At 38.7% G+C, this 18,657-nt stretch overlaps 1 protein-coding gene across 1 annotated transcript in view; it reads right to left on the bottom strand.

Moving 5' to 3' along the window:
* UBA6 (ubiquitin-like modifier activating enzyme 6) overlaps positions 1–18,657 on the bottom strand; it is a 144,894-nt gene that overhangs the window by 93,395 nt on the left and 32,842 nt on the right. The window contains exons 7-9 of the mRNA XM_006874816.1: positions 11,423–11,503; positions 6,548–6,670; positions 3,261–3,384 (exon numbers count right to left, since the gene is read on the bottom strand). Coding sequence (XP_006874878.1) covers positions 3,261–3,384; positions 6,548–6,670; positions 11,423–11,503 — 328 coding nt within the window. The remainder of the gene's footprint in view (positions 1–3,260; positions 3,385–6,547; positions 6,671–11,422; positions 11,504–18,657) is intronic.

The raw sequence follows: 18,657 nt of genomic DNA, 5'->3' as shown, positions 1-18,657 counted from the left end.
GCAGCCCGATTCGTAACCACTACGCTACCAGAGCTCCCATTAGTCTACTATTAGTGGAAGAGGGAGAAAGGCAGCAATGAAGAAATGGGCTGAGTTCAACCATAGTCCATTGACTCCTGTTGACCTGGAGATGAGAGAGAGAAGGGCTGGTTGGTCAAATGTGTTGTGAGACTTGGGGACACGTGAGCTCATGGACAAGGACATAGCCATGGAGGGCTAGAGCTGAGAGTGAAGCATCCAGCTGATATGAAGTGAGGGGAGATTCACAAGAACACCCAAACTTACGGACAGTACCCATTTGACCTAGGCTCGATGGCTTGATAATCTGAACTCGACTACAGGATTTTAAAAACAAAAATTTTGGAAGGGGGAATAAAGGAAACAAGGGTAAATTGATACAATTTGATGAACCTGACCTATAGTAATGGCGGTAGTAACTCTAAATACCAATAAAGAGGGAAGGAGTCTTCATATCAAGTATCAATGCTATCCCCTCTGTACACAGGGTAGATAGGGACAGGCAACTTAGACATTGGCTACTTAAAATAGAGGGAGGAGGCCTATAAAGGCACCAAAGGTTTCATGATGGAGCTTAGTTTAAGAGTCTGTGGGGGAAGAAAGAGTCTCACTGAATAGTTTTCATCTTGTTTAGATGGGTCTGGTGAAAAGAGATGGGGACAAGATTCTTACAATTCAGTACTGAGTAATTATTATCATGACTAATTGCGACTGTCACAATTGTAACGGTAGAAGTTTTGTAACAAAAACAGGGGAGTGGATAATATTACAGTCCACAAACAGATGACCTAGGACCATCAAGGGAGAAGAACACAAGCAGAATGCGGGACCTTATTTAGAGAAGCAGCAACGCCAGAGACGGAGGCAAAAGTGGTGACATGGAGAGGGAGAGCAGCTAAACACTAGATTTAATGTAAGAGACGGACTAAGAGCTGGTGGCCAGGAGACAGACTTGCAGAATGTGCCCTTTGGAGGTGTAAATTATTATGTATGCCTGAGTGTTCTTTTTAAAGAGCTAAAGTGAACAGTAAGAAGAACTGTAACTGATAGTACATGGAGGGAATTATAATTATTGATATGAAACAAGGTGTATGATTTGTTGAATGTAAAATTGATGATCTGCCCTGTAAACTTTTCACTCTATCCACAATAAAAACCTTAAAAAAAAAAAAAAAAGGCGGGGTGGGGTGGGGGGTGGGGAATACAGGTAAATAATGTTGACTGATGGTACATGGAGGAGATAGTAGTCATTGCAATGAAGCAAAGTATGATTTATGGAATATAAAACTGATAATCTGCCTTGTAAACTTAAACTCAATTCACAATAAAAACTTCTTTTAAAAAAGGAATTAAAGAATACTAATCAAAAGGGGGAAATGTAGAACAGAATTTCAAATTCTCAAGGACTCCAGACTTTCTGAAGCAATGGAGAGTGGATGAACCACTGACACCATTGCTATGAGACCATCTTTAAACCTTAAACCCAAAAATATCTCTGAGCTCTTCTTAAAATCTAACAATAATTTAGCTTAACTAGTGAAAAAGAAAGAAACATCTACTTTGAGCATTATGCTTTTGAACGATCTATCTATATAGGATCAAACTGCCAACATAGTATAAAAATGAGTTAGAAACCTAAGGGAACAGTGAATTTATGTCAATGAAAGAGAAACTACCAGTAAAGGAGAGTGAGAATGGATATACAGAATGTAATCAATATCACTAAATTGCACATGTAAAAACTGCTGGATCAATGTATGTTTTGTTGTGTACATTCTCAACAATAACCAAATAAGAAAATTTGGAAGGAAAAGAAAAAAGATGGAAGAAATACACACAGTCACTGTTTAAAAAAAAAAAAAAAAGTGGCTGATACTTAACCATTTCAAGAGGTAGCATATGATCAAGAACCAATGATATTTAAAGAAGAAATCCAAGATACACTGAAGTCATTGGTGAAAAACAAAGCTCCAAGAGTTGATGGAATATAAACTGAAATGATTCAACAAACTGATACAGCTCTGGAGTCACTCACTTGTCTATACCAAGAAATTTGAAAGACAGTTACTTGGCCTACCAATAAGATGTGTGGCCATTCCTAAGAAAGGTGTCCCAACAGAATGCAAAAGTCATCCATAGATCATTAATATCACATGCAAGTAATATTTTGCTGAAGACAATCCAAGCCAGATTTAAAAGAGGACAAAGAACTATGGATTATCAATGCTGATGTCCAATGGGTCTTGGATGAAAGCACAGAACAGCAAAAAACTGTCTATGCTTTATTTACTATGCACAAACTGTGTGGACTACAATAAACTATGGATAACATTGCAAATAATGGGTATATTACAGAACACTTCACTGTGTTCATGAGAAACCTATACATAGACCAAGAGGCATTTGTTACAACAGAACAAGGAGATACCAAATGGTTTAAAATCAGGAAAGGTATGAGCCATAGTTGTAATTTTCCAATACTTATTTTTGATAATACTTCTATACTTATTTGGAGCCCTGGTGTGGTGTTGTGGATTCATGCGCCAGACTGCAAAGCCGTTTGAACTGCAAGGTTGGTGGGGGTTCAAGCTCACCAGCTGCTCCTCAAAAACCCTATACAGGGTCGCTATGGGTGGGAACCGACGACGAACCTTAACAACATACACTTATTCAATCTATATGCTGAGCAGATAAGATGAGAAACTAGATTATATGAAGAAGAATGTGGCATTAGGATAGGAATAAAACTCCTTAACCTGAGTTACGTCCAGGATCTTGCTTGTTGAGAGCAAAGAGAACTTAAATACTTACTGACGAAGATCAAAGACTACATACAGCCATCAGTATGGATTGCACCTCAACATAAAGAAACAAAAGTCCTCACAACTGGACCAATATACATCATCATGATAAATGGAAAAAAGATTGAAGCTGTCAAAGACTTCATTTAACTAGTAAAATTTTTTAAAGGTTCCAGTTTTGCTTTTTAAAAAAGATTATCTTTTCCCCACTGCTGCTGTCCCCCAAATGGACAGTTTTCATACTAGGATTGAAGTTTCCAGAATGCTATTAGCTTGTTTTGTATCTTTGATGTACCATTTCCTCACTTGAGTTTTGAAGTCAACAGTCAGGAATCATGTCTGTCCAAGCTGATGTTGTATTTCCAGCTTTAAGCATAGTGTATGAATTACAGATGCACTGAATAATAAGTATAAAAGAATAAATGAAATACATCAACTTACCAGTTATTTGTTGTGTAGATCCATTTAACCCTGTCATTCCATGAATTTCTCTAAATGTTACAGACTGTCCTGTCTCAAGTTTGTGAGGACGATTTTCGAGGCAAGTGACAATGCCAGGATTAGCCTATGTATAAAAGAACATTATTAATTAAAAAAAGCTCACACAAAAAAGACCATATTTTTCTACCATTAAGGCTTTGTATTATACCTTATCAGGCTATCAGTTTATCAGGCTAAGAAGAAAGGAATTGGCTTATATTGCAAAAGAAAATGAATGGGATGGGTCAAAGAAGAAAAAATTTCTAATTATATATAATTTTACACATTGAAGGACAAATTATTATATTATAAACTTCACCTACATAAAATCTAATGAAATAAGCATTCTCTCTTCTTTTTGTAATTTTGCAGGTTGTAAATACTCAAGTCCTGGTGTGGAACTGTGGGTTAATATGCTGGACTGCAAAGTTCGTTTGAACCGCAAAGTTAGCGGTTCAAGCTCACCAGCCACTCCTCAGAAACCCTATACAGGGCTGTTATGGGTAGGAACCAACTCAATGGCACTTACCAACAACATTTTTTAACTATTTATGATTAAAAACATTATGACTCTTTTCCCTAATGGATCTGGGTGAGAAAAGGTGGTTGAAAATGCAGAAACTATGACATGATTCAGCTGTTGATGTTAATAGAGTTAACCATAACTGTAAAAACTTTAAACTCTAATAAGGGCATAAATGAGCCATCTTAGATGCAGCAGGGGATATCACTACCATCACGAACAGCCAAAAAGTGGAGAGTGTCCTTTGAGCCTCCAGATCGCTGAGCATTGAATGTCTTGCACCCAGGGACAGAAAACTACGACACTGGAGAAGTGGCAGAGAAGCAGCAGAACCAGGAACATGAGACAGAGCAGTGTGCTTTCCAGCCTATGGAGCAAGTACAGCTGAGGGACTTTGGCAGGAGTTTTCCTTGCAGAGTGGGATACCTCCAGGCATTTAATTTGTGGGAAGAAGTGGGGCAGACAGGGTAGGTTTGCTGACCCACAGAGCTAGACTGAGGCTCACGGTGGAGTTTTGTGCCCTGTGAGTATCTATCAGTTGCCTTAAAAGAACTTTGTTAACATTGCCCAGGCAGAAGAGAGGCTGATTGGAAGAACTGTATCCTGAGCCTTTTCTGACTGTGAATTAAACAGCAAGGTCAGCAGTTCAAACTCAACAGCGGCTCCTTGGAAACCCTATACACGGTCGTTATGGGTTGGAACCGACTCGATGGAGCTTAACAACAACAACTTCCCTAATGGATTCCTGGTGTGGAGCTGTAGGATAAGCACTGGACTGCAAACTCGGTTTGAACTTCAAGGTCCGTGTAAACTCACCAGCCCCTCCTTGGAAGCCCCTTACAGGGTCTCTATGAGTTGCAGCTGACTCAACGACATTTAACAAGAACTTCCCTAATAAACTCCCTATAAGTATGGTGTCTGAATTTTGTGTGGTCAATGTAATGAATGACTGAATCCAGCTGAGAAGTAGGGAGGGCTGTGGAAAGAATGGTTTGGTGCTCATTTTTGCACTTACTAAATACATAGCTAAAAATAACATAAAGTAGGTTTGCTTACACCTCAAGAAATAAAGATATAATCCATAAAGTCCTAAGATCTTAATAAAAAGTAATAATTTTCTGATACATTAAATGGGAATGTTAATAATATTTCTAATTCATCATGGATAACGTCCTCATTTCCTGTATTATTCAATAAAAGAATACACTAATGGAATACAAGAACCCATATTACCTCTTGGACTTTAATTCTAAAAATGTGATTCTAAAACCAACCAGAAAAGGGTTGACTAAACATTAATATGAAAGAATAACAGGTAGAATAAACCCTTCTGTGTGAGAAAAGATATACAGGATGACTTTTCAGTGAATGGTTCTTATAAAGGAATGAGAAAGGCAACATTACTCTAGATTAAAAAATTAAAATAGTGTAAAGACAAAAATACAAATACTAAAAAGTAAAAGTATATTTGGCTTCCTTTGGGTTTTAATTAGATTATAAAGAATAGAAATAAAATAAATCATTTAAGGTAAAAAGAGAAAGCAGTAAAAAAAAAAAAAGTCACATAAAATTTCTAATTGTTAGAAAATAAAATGCTATGAGGTTAGAAAATTCAGACTTTATAGTTTCATAAATTTTTGTTGTTAAGTGCCATCGAGTCAATTCCAACCCATAGCGACCCTGTATAGGGTTTCCGAGGAGCAGCTGGTGAGCTTGAACTCCCGAACTTGCACTTCAAACGGCTTTGCAGTCTGACACATTAACCCACAGCGCAACACCAGGACTGCAGTTTTATAAATAGAACAGATTAAAAAAGCTCTTGTCTAATATGATTTAGGTGTGCTTCTTCCTGGAGTTACAGGGCTGGGCCAGGTGACTGACCTATGACATGCTTAATATATCCATGTTTTGATATAATAAACAGTTCAGTAAACTCTGAATCACATATCATGCTCCACAGGAACATGAAGTAGAAACATTTAAAAGCTATAAAAAATGCACGTTGATCTATCATCAATTATTAAATGACATTCGAGGGAACCTCAGCCACTCTTGGAGTCCTGGTATGGTGCTGTGTGTTAATGCGTCAGACTGCAAAGCCATTTGAACTGCAAGGTTAGCAGTTCAAACTCACCAGCTACTCCCTGGAAACCCTTACAGGGTAGCAACCGACTCAATGGCACTTAACAAGTCACTCTTAATGATTACTTTTCTAACTTCTGCTTAATTGTAATATAACACAACCAGGAAATTAACGAAAGATTCCCTTGATCTTAAAACACTGTAAAACAATGATATGTCCTGTAAACTTTCACTCAATCCACAATAAAAACTTAAAGAAAAAAAAAGAGAGGGACTGAAGGCAACCAGGAGGCAGACTTGCAGAATGTGCCCTTTGGTGGTATAAATTATTACATATGCCTGAGTGTTCAAAAAACAAAACAAAAAACAGCTAAAGTGAACAGAGAGAGAAATACTGTTAACTGATGGTACATGGAGGAGATTATATATAATACTGTAATATGAAACAAGGTGTATGATTTGTTGAATGTAAAACTGATAAGAACTTAAAAAAAAAAAAAAACCCACTGTAAAACAAGTAAAAAACAATGCATACATATTACCATATTACAATATTTTGCTAATACCATCTTTATGGAAATAAGTTACACCAATTTCTAAAAAAAACAATTTTATTAAACAATGTTAACCCACAGAATCATACTTGCGTTATGTTGGAAATAAAAATTTCTTTTGGTTCTTCTCCTGTTGTATCTATAACTTCAAATTCATCACCAAAATCACAAAACAACCGTGACCAAATTCCATGTACATCTGCAGTGATGAACTATGGAATGAAAGAAACAAGTTCACATTTATAGAGAAAAAATCAACCAAAAAGCTTGCACAAATATCTTATGTCCTTGGTGACAATCTGTAATTAGTTATATCTTTTAGGATGCACAGTGAATCACAAATAATATAAATTATTTGTCTGTAGATGGGTTTAGGAATCAAGGATTTTGATTTTGATATCCAGTTTAATAAAATTAAGTCTTTAGAAACAAGCATTACCAATGATACATTATATGATGTTTTTAAAAAATTTGTTATTACAGTGAATATATACAGCAAAACATGTAAGGGGGATTCAAAATTTGTAGAAAAATTCCATTATTTTTTTAGTTCATTACTACCCAAACTTTTTGAAGCCCCCTCGTACATCAAATCAACTGTTCATACATTTACAATTCAGTAACATTGATTTTAATATTCAGGTATGCAACCACCCTTATATCTTCCTTTCTGAGTTGTTACTCCTTCATTAACATAAACTCACTGCCCTCTGGGATTACTATATAACCTTTGAGTACTGTTGCCACTTTGATCCTATATAGAGATTTCTAGGTAAGCACTGGACTGCCAGCCACAAGTCAGCAGTTCAAACCCACCAGCCAGTTTATGGGAAAAAGATGAGGCTTTCTGCTCTTGCAGAAGACTTAGTCTCAGAAACCCTATTCAGAGTCATTATAAATTGGAATCGAAGTCATAGCAGTGAGTATTTTAAAAGAGCATAATGCTCAAAGCAGCCTTTTTTATTAGTTAAACACAATTATTATTTGGTTTTAAGAAGAGTTTGGGGTATATTTTTGGTTTAAGTTTTAATGATTATTTCAGGGCAATAGTTTTAGGGATTCATCCAGCCTCTGTGGCTCTAAATACTCTACATTCTTTAAGAATATGAAATTCTGTTCTGCATGTACCCCCTTTTGATCAGGATTATTCCATAGAATCTTGAATCAAAAGGCTTTGGTAGGTGGGAACCATCCAGTTCTTTTTTCCAGGCACAGGAGTCAGTGGTTTGTAGAGGAAACTACCTATACAATTCCATATCCTTCTCCTATTCCTGACTCTCACTCCTCTGTGGCTCAATAATTGTCTTCAATTATATGCCTTGGATGACTGCTTCCAAGTTTTGAAAACTCTAAGCACCACCAAGAAAACAAATGCTATAAGGTCTGTGGTGTATATAAGCAGCCTCAGCAGTTACTATTTTTTTGAGTTCCACTGTAAATATATCACCCAACTTTTGCTGTACAATTCCATCCTTAATCTATATGATTTTTCTATCACTGTAATTACTGTTCCCCTCTCCCTCTCACACTAGGTGATCATTAAAAAGCTCATGATTTTTAATAATATAAATTCCTACATAGTCATAATATACAATATATAAGAAACAGGTATCTTGATGGAGAGACTTTTGGGGCAAAGTGGAGGAAAGCACAGACACACTGAGCAGACCCTCTACAATAAAGACCCTGAGTTTTGTGGATAGGACAGAGAGATAGACTGGGTGTCAAATGAAGAGGAAGCTGAACAAGAGTAGTGAAAAAGAAGAAAAACGGGTGAGCTGTCAGTGTGGCCACCTTGAACTTTTGCAAACTGCTGCTGATACAGTGATCTGCAGACACCACACATGGCTGGAGGTTGGCAGCAAGGAGGGTAAAATTCTCCCTTGTTTCATGTCCTCCTCGTAGCCAGTGGCATATCCAGTTCCTGTCCTCGATAACCCAACAGTCAGTGACACCCCTGCTTCTGGAGGCCAGGTGAACCAGCCCTGAACTACGCTACACAGTGAACAGAGAAAGTCTCTATCACGTTTACCAGAAGATAGGTGGTAAGAGCCTGAGAACACAGCACTCATTCATCAATCAAAGCCATAGTAGACAAAACAATGATAAATGTTTTATTAGAAGCAATGGACATGTACTCTATCCATTTTTAGAACTGCGAAAGAAATTGTTTTAGTGATCAAAGCTATTTTTAGAGCTATCAGATAACAAAAAGAAACATTTGCATAATATATAATCCTATGTAAAGCAATATTCTATTAGAAACAAAAGTCTACACGTGCACTGTACTGATACCACAGGGCCCCCAGTCAATCCCATCTCATTGGAGTAAGGAACATACAACTCCAACCCCAGTGTCCTCACAGGCTGGAGAGTCCTAGTGTAGCTGCCAGCCAGCCTGATGGAGCCTAACCTACTGAAATGGCCTCTCTGGCCAGGGGTGTGGAGACCTGCACACAGGCCTGGACTGGGGCTGGTCGCCTTGGTAAGGGCTGTTTTGGGGGACAGATAATATGATGTCTTCTTGCATTGGAGAACAGTTTGAAGAGCAGGAAAGGAATCCTATCTGGAGGAAGGCTGCTTTAAAAACTCAAGGGTAAGGCAGTAAAGGTCTACTGCTGGTAACTAAACCTCTGGATCAACGGAGATGTAGCACTAACTCTGTTACACAGGAAAAAAAAAAAAAATGAAGCCATCAACATGTAAAACAAATACTGGAATAGAACACATATGAAAATAACACACGAGAGTTGCACAGTACGCTAAAGAAAAAAAATTATGCCTAAATACAGAGTACTTAATTCTCTGAAGAAGTCAGATAAACTGCTGGCTCTGTCAACATTTGAACTGAGCACGAAAGATCTCATCACTCTGATCTGTCAACATGGCGGACCATGCTTAATAACTGGGCAGTGGCTATTACCCTCCAGAATTACAAAATTCTAGACATGGGGTAGATGCAGTCAGCAGTGGTGGTTCAGGTTGGCTTATGGAGTAAGAAGCACAGAGAAGAGTCATAGTTGTTGGTCTTTGTCAGTGGTGAAAGGCCAAACAAAGCAACCAGCACTGTAAGGCCATACCACCCTACCATTGACAGTACCAAGTACCTTAGCTATGCTGAGAGATGTAACCCTTAGAGAGAGGGAGGGGCCTATCATAAGCAAATGTTACCCACAGAGGCTTGGGCATGCTTATATAACAGAAGTTGCCAGTAAAACAGTTTTGCCTTGAAAGCTATTATAAAGTTGGCCTAAACCTGACACAGGCACAGGGATTATCCCAAAGCAGTGGGTGAAAGCTGGACCACTAAGCACATGGGGCCAAAGCCAGCCAAGAAAAGCTGTGGAGAAAGACAGAGAGAATGAACATGGCCATGCCACATCTGAGTTGAAGTGGTATCACACATGCTGAGTTAAGGCACACTTACTGACATTAGATCCATAGCATACCCACTCAGTGACATACAACTGGACATGAGTAATTTGGGAAGTGTAAGCAGGTCCCCATTATGGCATAAGCAGGTTCCTTAACTACAAGGGTAAGAGGGGTACTTGTACGGGTGGAGGGGGCTGGATCACCTATAATCTGTTCCTACATAATGTTTGCTTTAAGTAATCTGTTTCTGCTGTTTACTGTCAACATCCCATAATTAATCATGGTTTTCAACTGCCAACACTTGTAAAATGTTTATTTTGTTTTTGTGTGAAACTCAATGGGATCAGAAGATAAAAGTCTTCCTTTTAGCAGTCTCATGACTATTTGAGAATACAATCTGTGTGTACTCTCACATAGGGGATCGATAATGCTGTCTTGTTCTCTCTCCAAGCCACTTCATGGAGACAGAAAAGTCCCTCACTCATGAACTTCAATTTTGCTATGACTACTGACCAGAAACATTAACAACCTGCAATATGCAGATGATACAACCTTGCTTGCTGAAAGTGAAGAGGACTTAAAATATTTACTGATGAAGATCAAAGAGCACACAGCCTTTGGTATGGATTACATCTCAATGTAAAGAAAACAAAAATCCTCACCACTGGACCAATAAACAACATTCTTATCAAAGGAGAAAAAAGACTGAAGTTGTCAAGGACTTCATTCTTCTTGGATCAACTATCAACACTCACGGAAGTTGCATTCAAGAAATCAAACAACGTATTACATTAGGCAAATCTGCTGCACAAGACCTTTTTAAAGTGTTGAAGAGCACAGATATCAGCTTGAGGACTAAGGTGTGCCGGACCCAAGCCATGGTATTTTCAATAACTTCATATGCATGTGACAGCTGGACAGTGAATAAGGAAGACTATAGAAGAATTGATGCTTTTGAGTTATGGTGTTGGAGGAGAATACTGAAAGTGCCAAAGAACCAACAGATCCATTTTGGAAGAAATGCAGCCAGAGTGCTCTTTGGAGACCAAGATGGCCAAACTTTGTCTCTCATACTTTGGACACATTGTCAGGAGGGACCAGTCACTGGAGTAGGATATCATGTTTGGTAAGGTGGAGGGACAGAGAAAAAGAGGAAGACTCCCAACGAGATGGATTGGCCAAGTGGCAGCACTGATGGACTCAAGCGTGGCAACAGTAGTGAGGTTGGCCCAGGATCAAGCAGTGTTTCGTTCTGCTGTGCATAAGGTCACTATGAGTCGGTACCAACTTGACGGCACCTAACAACAACAACAACTGACCAGATAAACTGCTGGTTCTGACAGTATTTGAACAAAGATGACAAGTTATCTCTGTACTTTATTCCAAGTGATCTGTCACCGTTTGTCACCCATGCCAAACAACTGCACAGTGGCTGTTGCCCTCTAATCTAGGGGGGCAAAGTACCATGTTGGGAAAAAACAGTCTGATAGAAAATGTTCTCAAGTAGAAAAAGCTATTTAGCCCACTGAAGCGTTAAAAACTCAGAAAGTGAAACTGTCTTTGTTTCTTTGATTAAATGATACTTTTACCTTAATTGGAGGAGAGTGAGAACGGCAAAAGTCATTAATCTTCTTCTGCAATGAAAGTTTGACCTCGGTCAATACCACACACTGTTGAAAAGCATATAAGAAATTAAAGATTAAACAATCCATAATTATTTAAATAATGTAAAATTTCTAGATCAGAAGCATATAAATTTGTATTATGTCCAAATACATTATTACACTTGTTTAAAAAAATTCTATTGTATTCCATTCTAAGATTAATACTTCAGAAGTATAGAGTAGCAAAAGTAAAACAATAGATACAGAAAAAAACACATGCACATTAAACTTGATCATAGTCATAGATTTCAAAAGCAAAAGCAAATCTTAACTCTTTTATGTGATGTTTATACATTCTAAATTATTGGAGTATCTTTTTAATCAGTTACTACAATGGGAATATCAAACATGACCCCATAATATTTTCATGCTAATTTTTAAGTGGTAATATTTTTAAAAGAATACATCAGTTTAACTTGCTTTTGCTTCACCATTCAATGATGTCACAATACAGTAAACTTTTGTCCTGCAACAATATCATTAGTGAAGCCACTAAGTTCTACCTAGTATTTAAGAAAAGATAGCAAGTTCTAAATTTCAATGCTTACTTTATTTATGATCAACCTGTGAGATAAGCAGATAATCTTACTTATAAGTATCTTAAGCTGGGTTCTCTAGAGAATCAAACAGTGAAAGAGAAAGGACTAAGGAAAAGGGAGAGAAGGAAAAGAGGGTGACAGACTGACTGAAATGTGTATCAGTGAAATGCTTCATGCAGTTGTGGAGGCTGGCATGTCCCAAGTCTGTGAGTTAGGATGAAGTTTCTCCCGATTCACATGGTTGTGACAAACCCAAATTTGGGAGAACAGACAGCAGGTTACTGGCTTATGGGTTGCTGAGGCTGGTAAATCCCAAACTCTGTATGTGATGTGACTGTTAGCTCACATCCCAAGAAGTCGAGGTCAGATTATGAGTCAGACACAAGAATAAATGAGTAAGCTTTGCCAGGATATCCATCTATATTGGATGCAAGCCACACCTCTGAGGAAAGTCCTCTAGTAGATTGTCTTATCACATCATGGAAGTGATTACATTATTACGGACAAGCAATCAGTCCAGTGTCTACCAAACCACAGATAATCATAACCTAATAAAGTTGACACATAACATTAACCAGCTTATTATTCAGCCCTCAGCAACCTGGTAACTAGACATATCTTCTTAAGTCATACATAATCTCTAAAAACAACTATTATAAAGTCATATTTGTGCCTAACATAACACAACTAATATGTATTTAAGTGGAAACACATTGGCCCCATTTAAGTAATAGGATAAGACACAGGAAAACCCCCAAAATATTTGTGAAACACATGCACACACCCACAGTGTGATAGTAAGGTTGTATGTCAACGTGATTTAGCCGGGGCTCCTAGCTGTTTGGCAGTTGATAGTTAATTCTATGATGATTGGCTATGAGCAGGCATAATTAATTCTATGATGATTGGCTATGGATCCCATCAAGCCCCAAAAGGTGAAATACAATTTGTGGCTCATGAAGAAGTACACAACACTCCAAAAGAACTGCTTGCTTTTTCTAGTTTGTATAAACAGATACCAGGAAAATATGTGTAGAAATGGCTATTCAGTATGTTTCCTTGGGGCCTGCTCCCAATATACTAGGCATGCAGGAAAGACCTGCACTCTTCCCTGCTGGGTCTGGATCCTACATCTATTTAAACATATCTCTGTGATCAGTAAATGGCTCCAAGTTTTCTCAGTAAAGTGTCTTATCTTAATCTCATTTGGGAAAGATGAAGCTGTCTGTTCCTATAAAGATTTATAACCTAAGAAACCCTACAGAACAGCTTTACTCTTTCATATAAGGCCCTCATGAGTGCTAATTTACCTGATGGCAATGAATTTTGTTTTGGTTTTGTTTCAAAGTTATTAAGTGCTGCCATGTTGGTTCCAACTCATAGTGACCCTGCATAGGATTTCAGAGGCTGTAAATCTCTGTAGAGAAAACCTTATCTTTTCGCCATGTAGCAGCTGGTGAGCTTGAACCACTGACCTTGTGGTCATAAGGTGTACCTGCTCATTCTGAGGGTTGTTTGTTGGGTGCCATCCAGTCAGTTCTGACTCACAGTGACCCTGTATAGGGTTTTTGTGAACAACTGATGGGTTTGATCTGGCAATCTGGCAGTCAACAGTCTAGTGCTTATCCTACAGCACCATGCCAGAAACCCTCATAACGCCATTGTTGTTAACTGCCACCTTTCTCTGAGGGTAGCAAGGGCTATTCTATGAGAATTTTATTAAGAAACCAATCCACCCTACAGTCCTGATCTTGTCCCTTCAGAATTGTTTTAGTTCCCCAATGCAATGAACATTTTAAAGGAGTATGATTTGAGTCCCTATGGAGTTCCAATGGTGAAGTGTGCCAAAGCACTGGGCTGCTAAACACAAAGTCAACAGTTCAAATCCACCAGTTGTTTGACTGGAGAAAAATGATAAATTATATATCTACATAAAGATTTTGTCTTGGAAAACCTATGGAGCAGTTTTACTATCCCATAGGGCTACTAGGTCCCAGTTTGGCACTGTATAATAAGCAATGGACTGCTATAATCACAAGGTTGGTGGTTCAAACCCATCAGCTGTGCTTTGGAAAATCTATACAGAGTCACTATGAGTTGGAACCAACTCAACAGCACTTAAAAACAACAGGGTCACTATGAGTCAGAATCAATTAGCCAATCCTGGTTTCTGCAAGTAGTCACATGGTTTTAGCTGGTATTTAGAACCACCTTCTTCCATCGCTCATTCTGTATTCCCTTTACCCACAGCAAATTAGGAGTCTCTCCTGGGGGGGGATGATTCAAACCATAATTCCTGAAGAGTCTGGGCTATTACTGGTCATATTGGAACTACACTGCTGTCGTTTTTCACTGACTTTAGGTCACCCACACAGATCTCCTGTATTCCATTAGTACTCTACTTCCATTATGTAATATTAACTAGGTTTCTCCTTGGTAATCATGATAAAGGATCCCTCGTGGCACAATGGCTAAAGCACCTGACTGCCAATCAAAAGGCCAGTGGTTCCATGCCACTGTTGCTCCGCAAGAGAAAGAAATGGTACTCTACTTCTCCCTTAAAGATTTACAACCTTGGGAACCCTATGGGGTAATTCTACTTTACTCTGTAAGGTTCTATTAGTTGGAATCGACTTGGCAACACTGGATTTGGGTTGGTTTCAAGAATGAGGATCAATCTACACCAGCCAATATAAAATATAACTGTCTTCTTTTCCTGTTGATCCAGAGGCAGGAAGAGCTCAAAGTGGTTGGCTGGTATTCTTAATTTCCAGTTCAATGGAATCAGTGTTTTGTCTCCCAAGAGAAGAATCTCTCCCTTTGGAATTAAGACCTTTAGACCCACAGAGCATAGGATCAAAGAGACAGTAAAAGCAACATTTTGGAAGTGGGTCACTAGAGGTAATAATGAATGGTACCACTCCCATTTCCACCCCTTGACTCTTGGACCCATGAATCATGGATGAGAGAAGCTGAACCATATATTCAATGCTGCCTTAGAGCATATACATACAGCTTCCTGGAGAACATTACGCCAACCTTGTAGGGAATTGCCACCTAGCTAATACCATTGCTATGCCATGATTTCATCATGCCAGTTGCTTCAGGATGATACAGAACATGTTAGAACCGTAAATTCCACGAACATGGGTCCATTGCCATACTTTGCTGTGAAGTGAGTCCCTTGATCCAAGGCAATACTGGGTAAAATGCCATGATGATGGTTAGGCAGGGAAGGTAAAGTCACATTCAAAGTGTCTATTTCCTTAAGAATAAAATGCTGTCCTTTGCATGATGGAAGTGGTCCCATATCAGGATGCTGGCTGATTATCTATAGGAATTATGTCATATCAGAGATACAGTGTTGGTCTCTGCTGTTGGCAGACTGGGCACTCAGCAGATAGAATAGCCATATAAGCCTTGGTAGTAGAAATCTGTGTTGCTGAGCCCCTGCATAATCTCCATCCCTGACACCATGGTCACTTTGTTCATGAACGCATTGGGTAATAACAAGAGTGGCTGGGAGAAGAGTTTATAGCTGGTATTCACAGAACACGTCATCTTATCCAGTTGAGTGTTCAAAGTCTCCTTTGCTGAGGTTACCCTTTGGTGAGCATTAATGTGAGACATAAGTATCTTCACTTTGGTCCATTCAGAAACACACAAATATCTTCATTTTCGTTGGCCCATTCTACAGGTCTATCAATATACCACTTCCCCATATTTCCATGTCACCGATTCTCCTTCATGTTCCTTCAAAATCCCTAACCATCCAACAAAACCATTAGCCACAGCTGATACATGGTTGGCTATTCAGTTCCTATAAGGCTCACTAACAAGAATGCCAGCAGGGTCACCCATGGTGGACAAATTTCAGCATAGCTTCTACACTAAGAATCGGAGGAATAAGAGGCAGACTACTTTCTAACGTTTAGCCCCTGAGCCTTATGAATAGTAGTGAAACCTGTCAGATAGCACCAGAATACTGACTATTGAAGCATGACGAACAGCACCAGACTACTGTTACATATGGTCTCGTTAAGTGCCGTTGAGTCACTTCCAACTCACAGCGACCTTGTACAGGATGTCCAACCACAACCTTGCATGAACCAGGAGTATGAACCACAACCTTGTATGACCTGTACAACCTTGTACAGGATGTCCAACCACAACCTTGTATGAACAAGGAGTATGAACCACAACCTTGTAGTTCACACCCACCTTACAGTCCAGTGCTTTACCCCATAGTGCCACACCTGGACTCAGATGTTGTTATTGTTGTTGTTAAGTGCCGTCAAGTTGGTTCTGACCCATAGTGACCCTGTATAGGGTTTCTGAGGAGCAGTTGGTGAACTTGAATCGCCAACCTTGCAGTTTAAACGGCTTTGCAGTCTGGCACATTAACCCACAGCGCCACACCAGGACTCCACAGGACTCAGATATAGTACCAGAAAATGAGCCCCTCAGGTTGGGAGGCAGTCAAAATACAAAAATACAAAACTCCTCAAAGTAGAGTTGACTGTGATGATGCAAATGGAATAAAGACTTCAGGAGCTTTATTTGCTGATGAGGCACAACTCAAAATGAGGAGAAACAGTTGCAAACAAAATACCACTGGTATAGCTTTCAGCATCACAGCAACATGCAAGTCACCACAGTGTGACAATCTGACAGACTGGTGTAACTATGACAATTTTATATTAAGACTCTGGTTATCGTTTTTTTGTTGTTGTAATATTGGCTCTATTACTAAATGAACTAAGGACACAAGTCACAACATTGAAGTTTTGTTTGACATGCTTGAGAGACAGATTAACTGAGTTATGTCAAATACACACACATACACAAACACACAACTCCTGGTGTGGTGCTGTAGGATAGGCACTGTACTGCAAACCATAAGGCGATTCAAACCCACCAGCTGCTCCTAAGAAATCCTGTACAGGGTCCTTATGAGTCGGGATTATCTCAATGGCACTTAACAACAACAACAACACACATATAAAACGAGCATGTGAGACTTGTCAGAATAATCATATATATTGGATGCAGGGCACATCCCTAAGAAAGTTCCTCCTACAAATCACCAGCTGACCACATCATGGAAAAGTGATTACATAATATTACATTATGGAAAAGCAGTAAGTCCTATGTTGATGCCAAACCACTGAGAATCATAACCTAATAAAGTTCACCATAACATTAGCCATTACAAGTAAGTTGGGTTCACAGTGGTCAAACTTTAAGGCCATTCATCTACCAAGCAGCAGAAGACTCAGTCCAGAGTTTTCCTCTGCTGCTGGTTTTTATAAATTAGATAACTATGTGCTCTCAAATGTCAACTTAGTTTTATTTGTCTAGCTCAGAATATTGTGCTTCCTATAGGAAGTCACTCCTTCATGGATCTCTTATGCTTACACCTGAGTAACTGGTTACAACCTATATTCAGGGTCCTGATCATCCTTGTTGTTTTAAGTGCCGTCAAGTTAGTTCCGACTCAAAGCAACCCTGCATACGGTTTCCGAGAAGCAGCTGGTAAGCTTGAACCACTAACCTTGCAGTTCAAACCGACTTTACAGATGAGCGAATTAACCTACAGCATGACACCAGAACACCTTAACCTGGGTATATTCTCAGGGTTGTATTTGCGGGGCACAAACATGAAGGATGACGTAAAGTCTCCCCCTCTGGGACAAACAGAGACTTTTTTACCGCTTGGTTTAAAATAGCAAATTACCTAATATAGTATTCGTTTTTCTCTAAAACAATCCATTACATGAGCTTCTTTTGTGTTCTACTCGTGGGATCAAAGGAAATGATGCATATATAACTCTCAATCTACAGCTGTACTGAATAATATAATTATTTGCCTCTGATCCAGGAATCTTGTTATCTGCCAGTATCCATGAAACAGTAACAACACTTATGAATTCATTACTTTGTAAATAGGGAACAAACAAATCCTAGACCCAACACATAATAAATTTTTCTACCAACAGGAGAAAATCTTAAGCCATAATTTGTTTTCCTAATGGCTTCCTGGAAATTTAATTTCATAAACTATCCTTTTACATTTTCTTTTATTTCTCTGTACTGCAGTCTAAGCAATTTCCACCAATTTAATTTTCAAGTCACTAATTCTTATAGTTGTAGCAATCCACTGATTTTAATTTCTAAGACTAATTTATAATTTGCATTTATGAAAATTCTATTTTATTCTTTATCACATCTGCCTGGTCTTTTCAACAGAGTTTTACTTTTCTACTTTTATTCCTTTCTTTTAGGATGCAGTTAGTTTGAATACATGAAACGGCTTCCAAAAGCTCCGGGGAAAATGGAAATGATGAGCCTGAATGCCATTGTGCTAATAAGTGAACTAAGTCAATTTCAAAAAAAAAAAACAAATACTGTGTAAGACTGCTACTGTAAAAAGTCAAGAAAAGGTTTTCATGCTATGAGAATCATTATTTGATGGTTATCAGGGGTGAGAAGGAAAGGAGTAATTCACTGGCTAAAGGTTTGTTGTTGTTGTTAAGTGCTGTCGAGTCTGTTCCGACCCACAGAGACTCTGTATAGGGTTTCCGAAGAGCTGTTGGTGAGCTGAAACCACTGACCTTTTGA

The sequence above is a fragment of the Chrysochloris asiatica genome, unplaced genomic scaffold (assembly GCF_000296735.1).
Source record: "Chrysochloris asiatica unplaced genomic scaffold, ChrAsi1.0 scaffold00303, whole genome shotgun sequence".
Classification (NCBI taxonomy): domain Eukaryota; kingdom Metazoa; phylum Chordata; class Mammalia; order Afrosoricida; family Chrysochloridae; genus Chrysochloris; species Chrysochloris asiatica.
The sequence above is the reverse complement of the archived record's forward strand: the minus strand, read 5'-3'. Positions and strand labels throughout refer to the sequence as shown.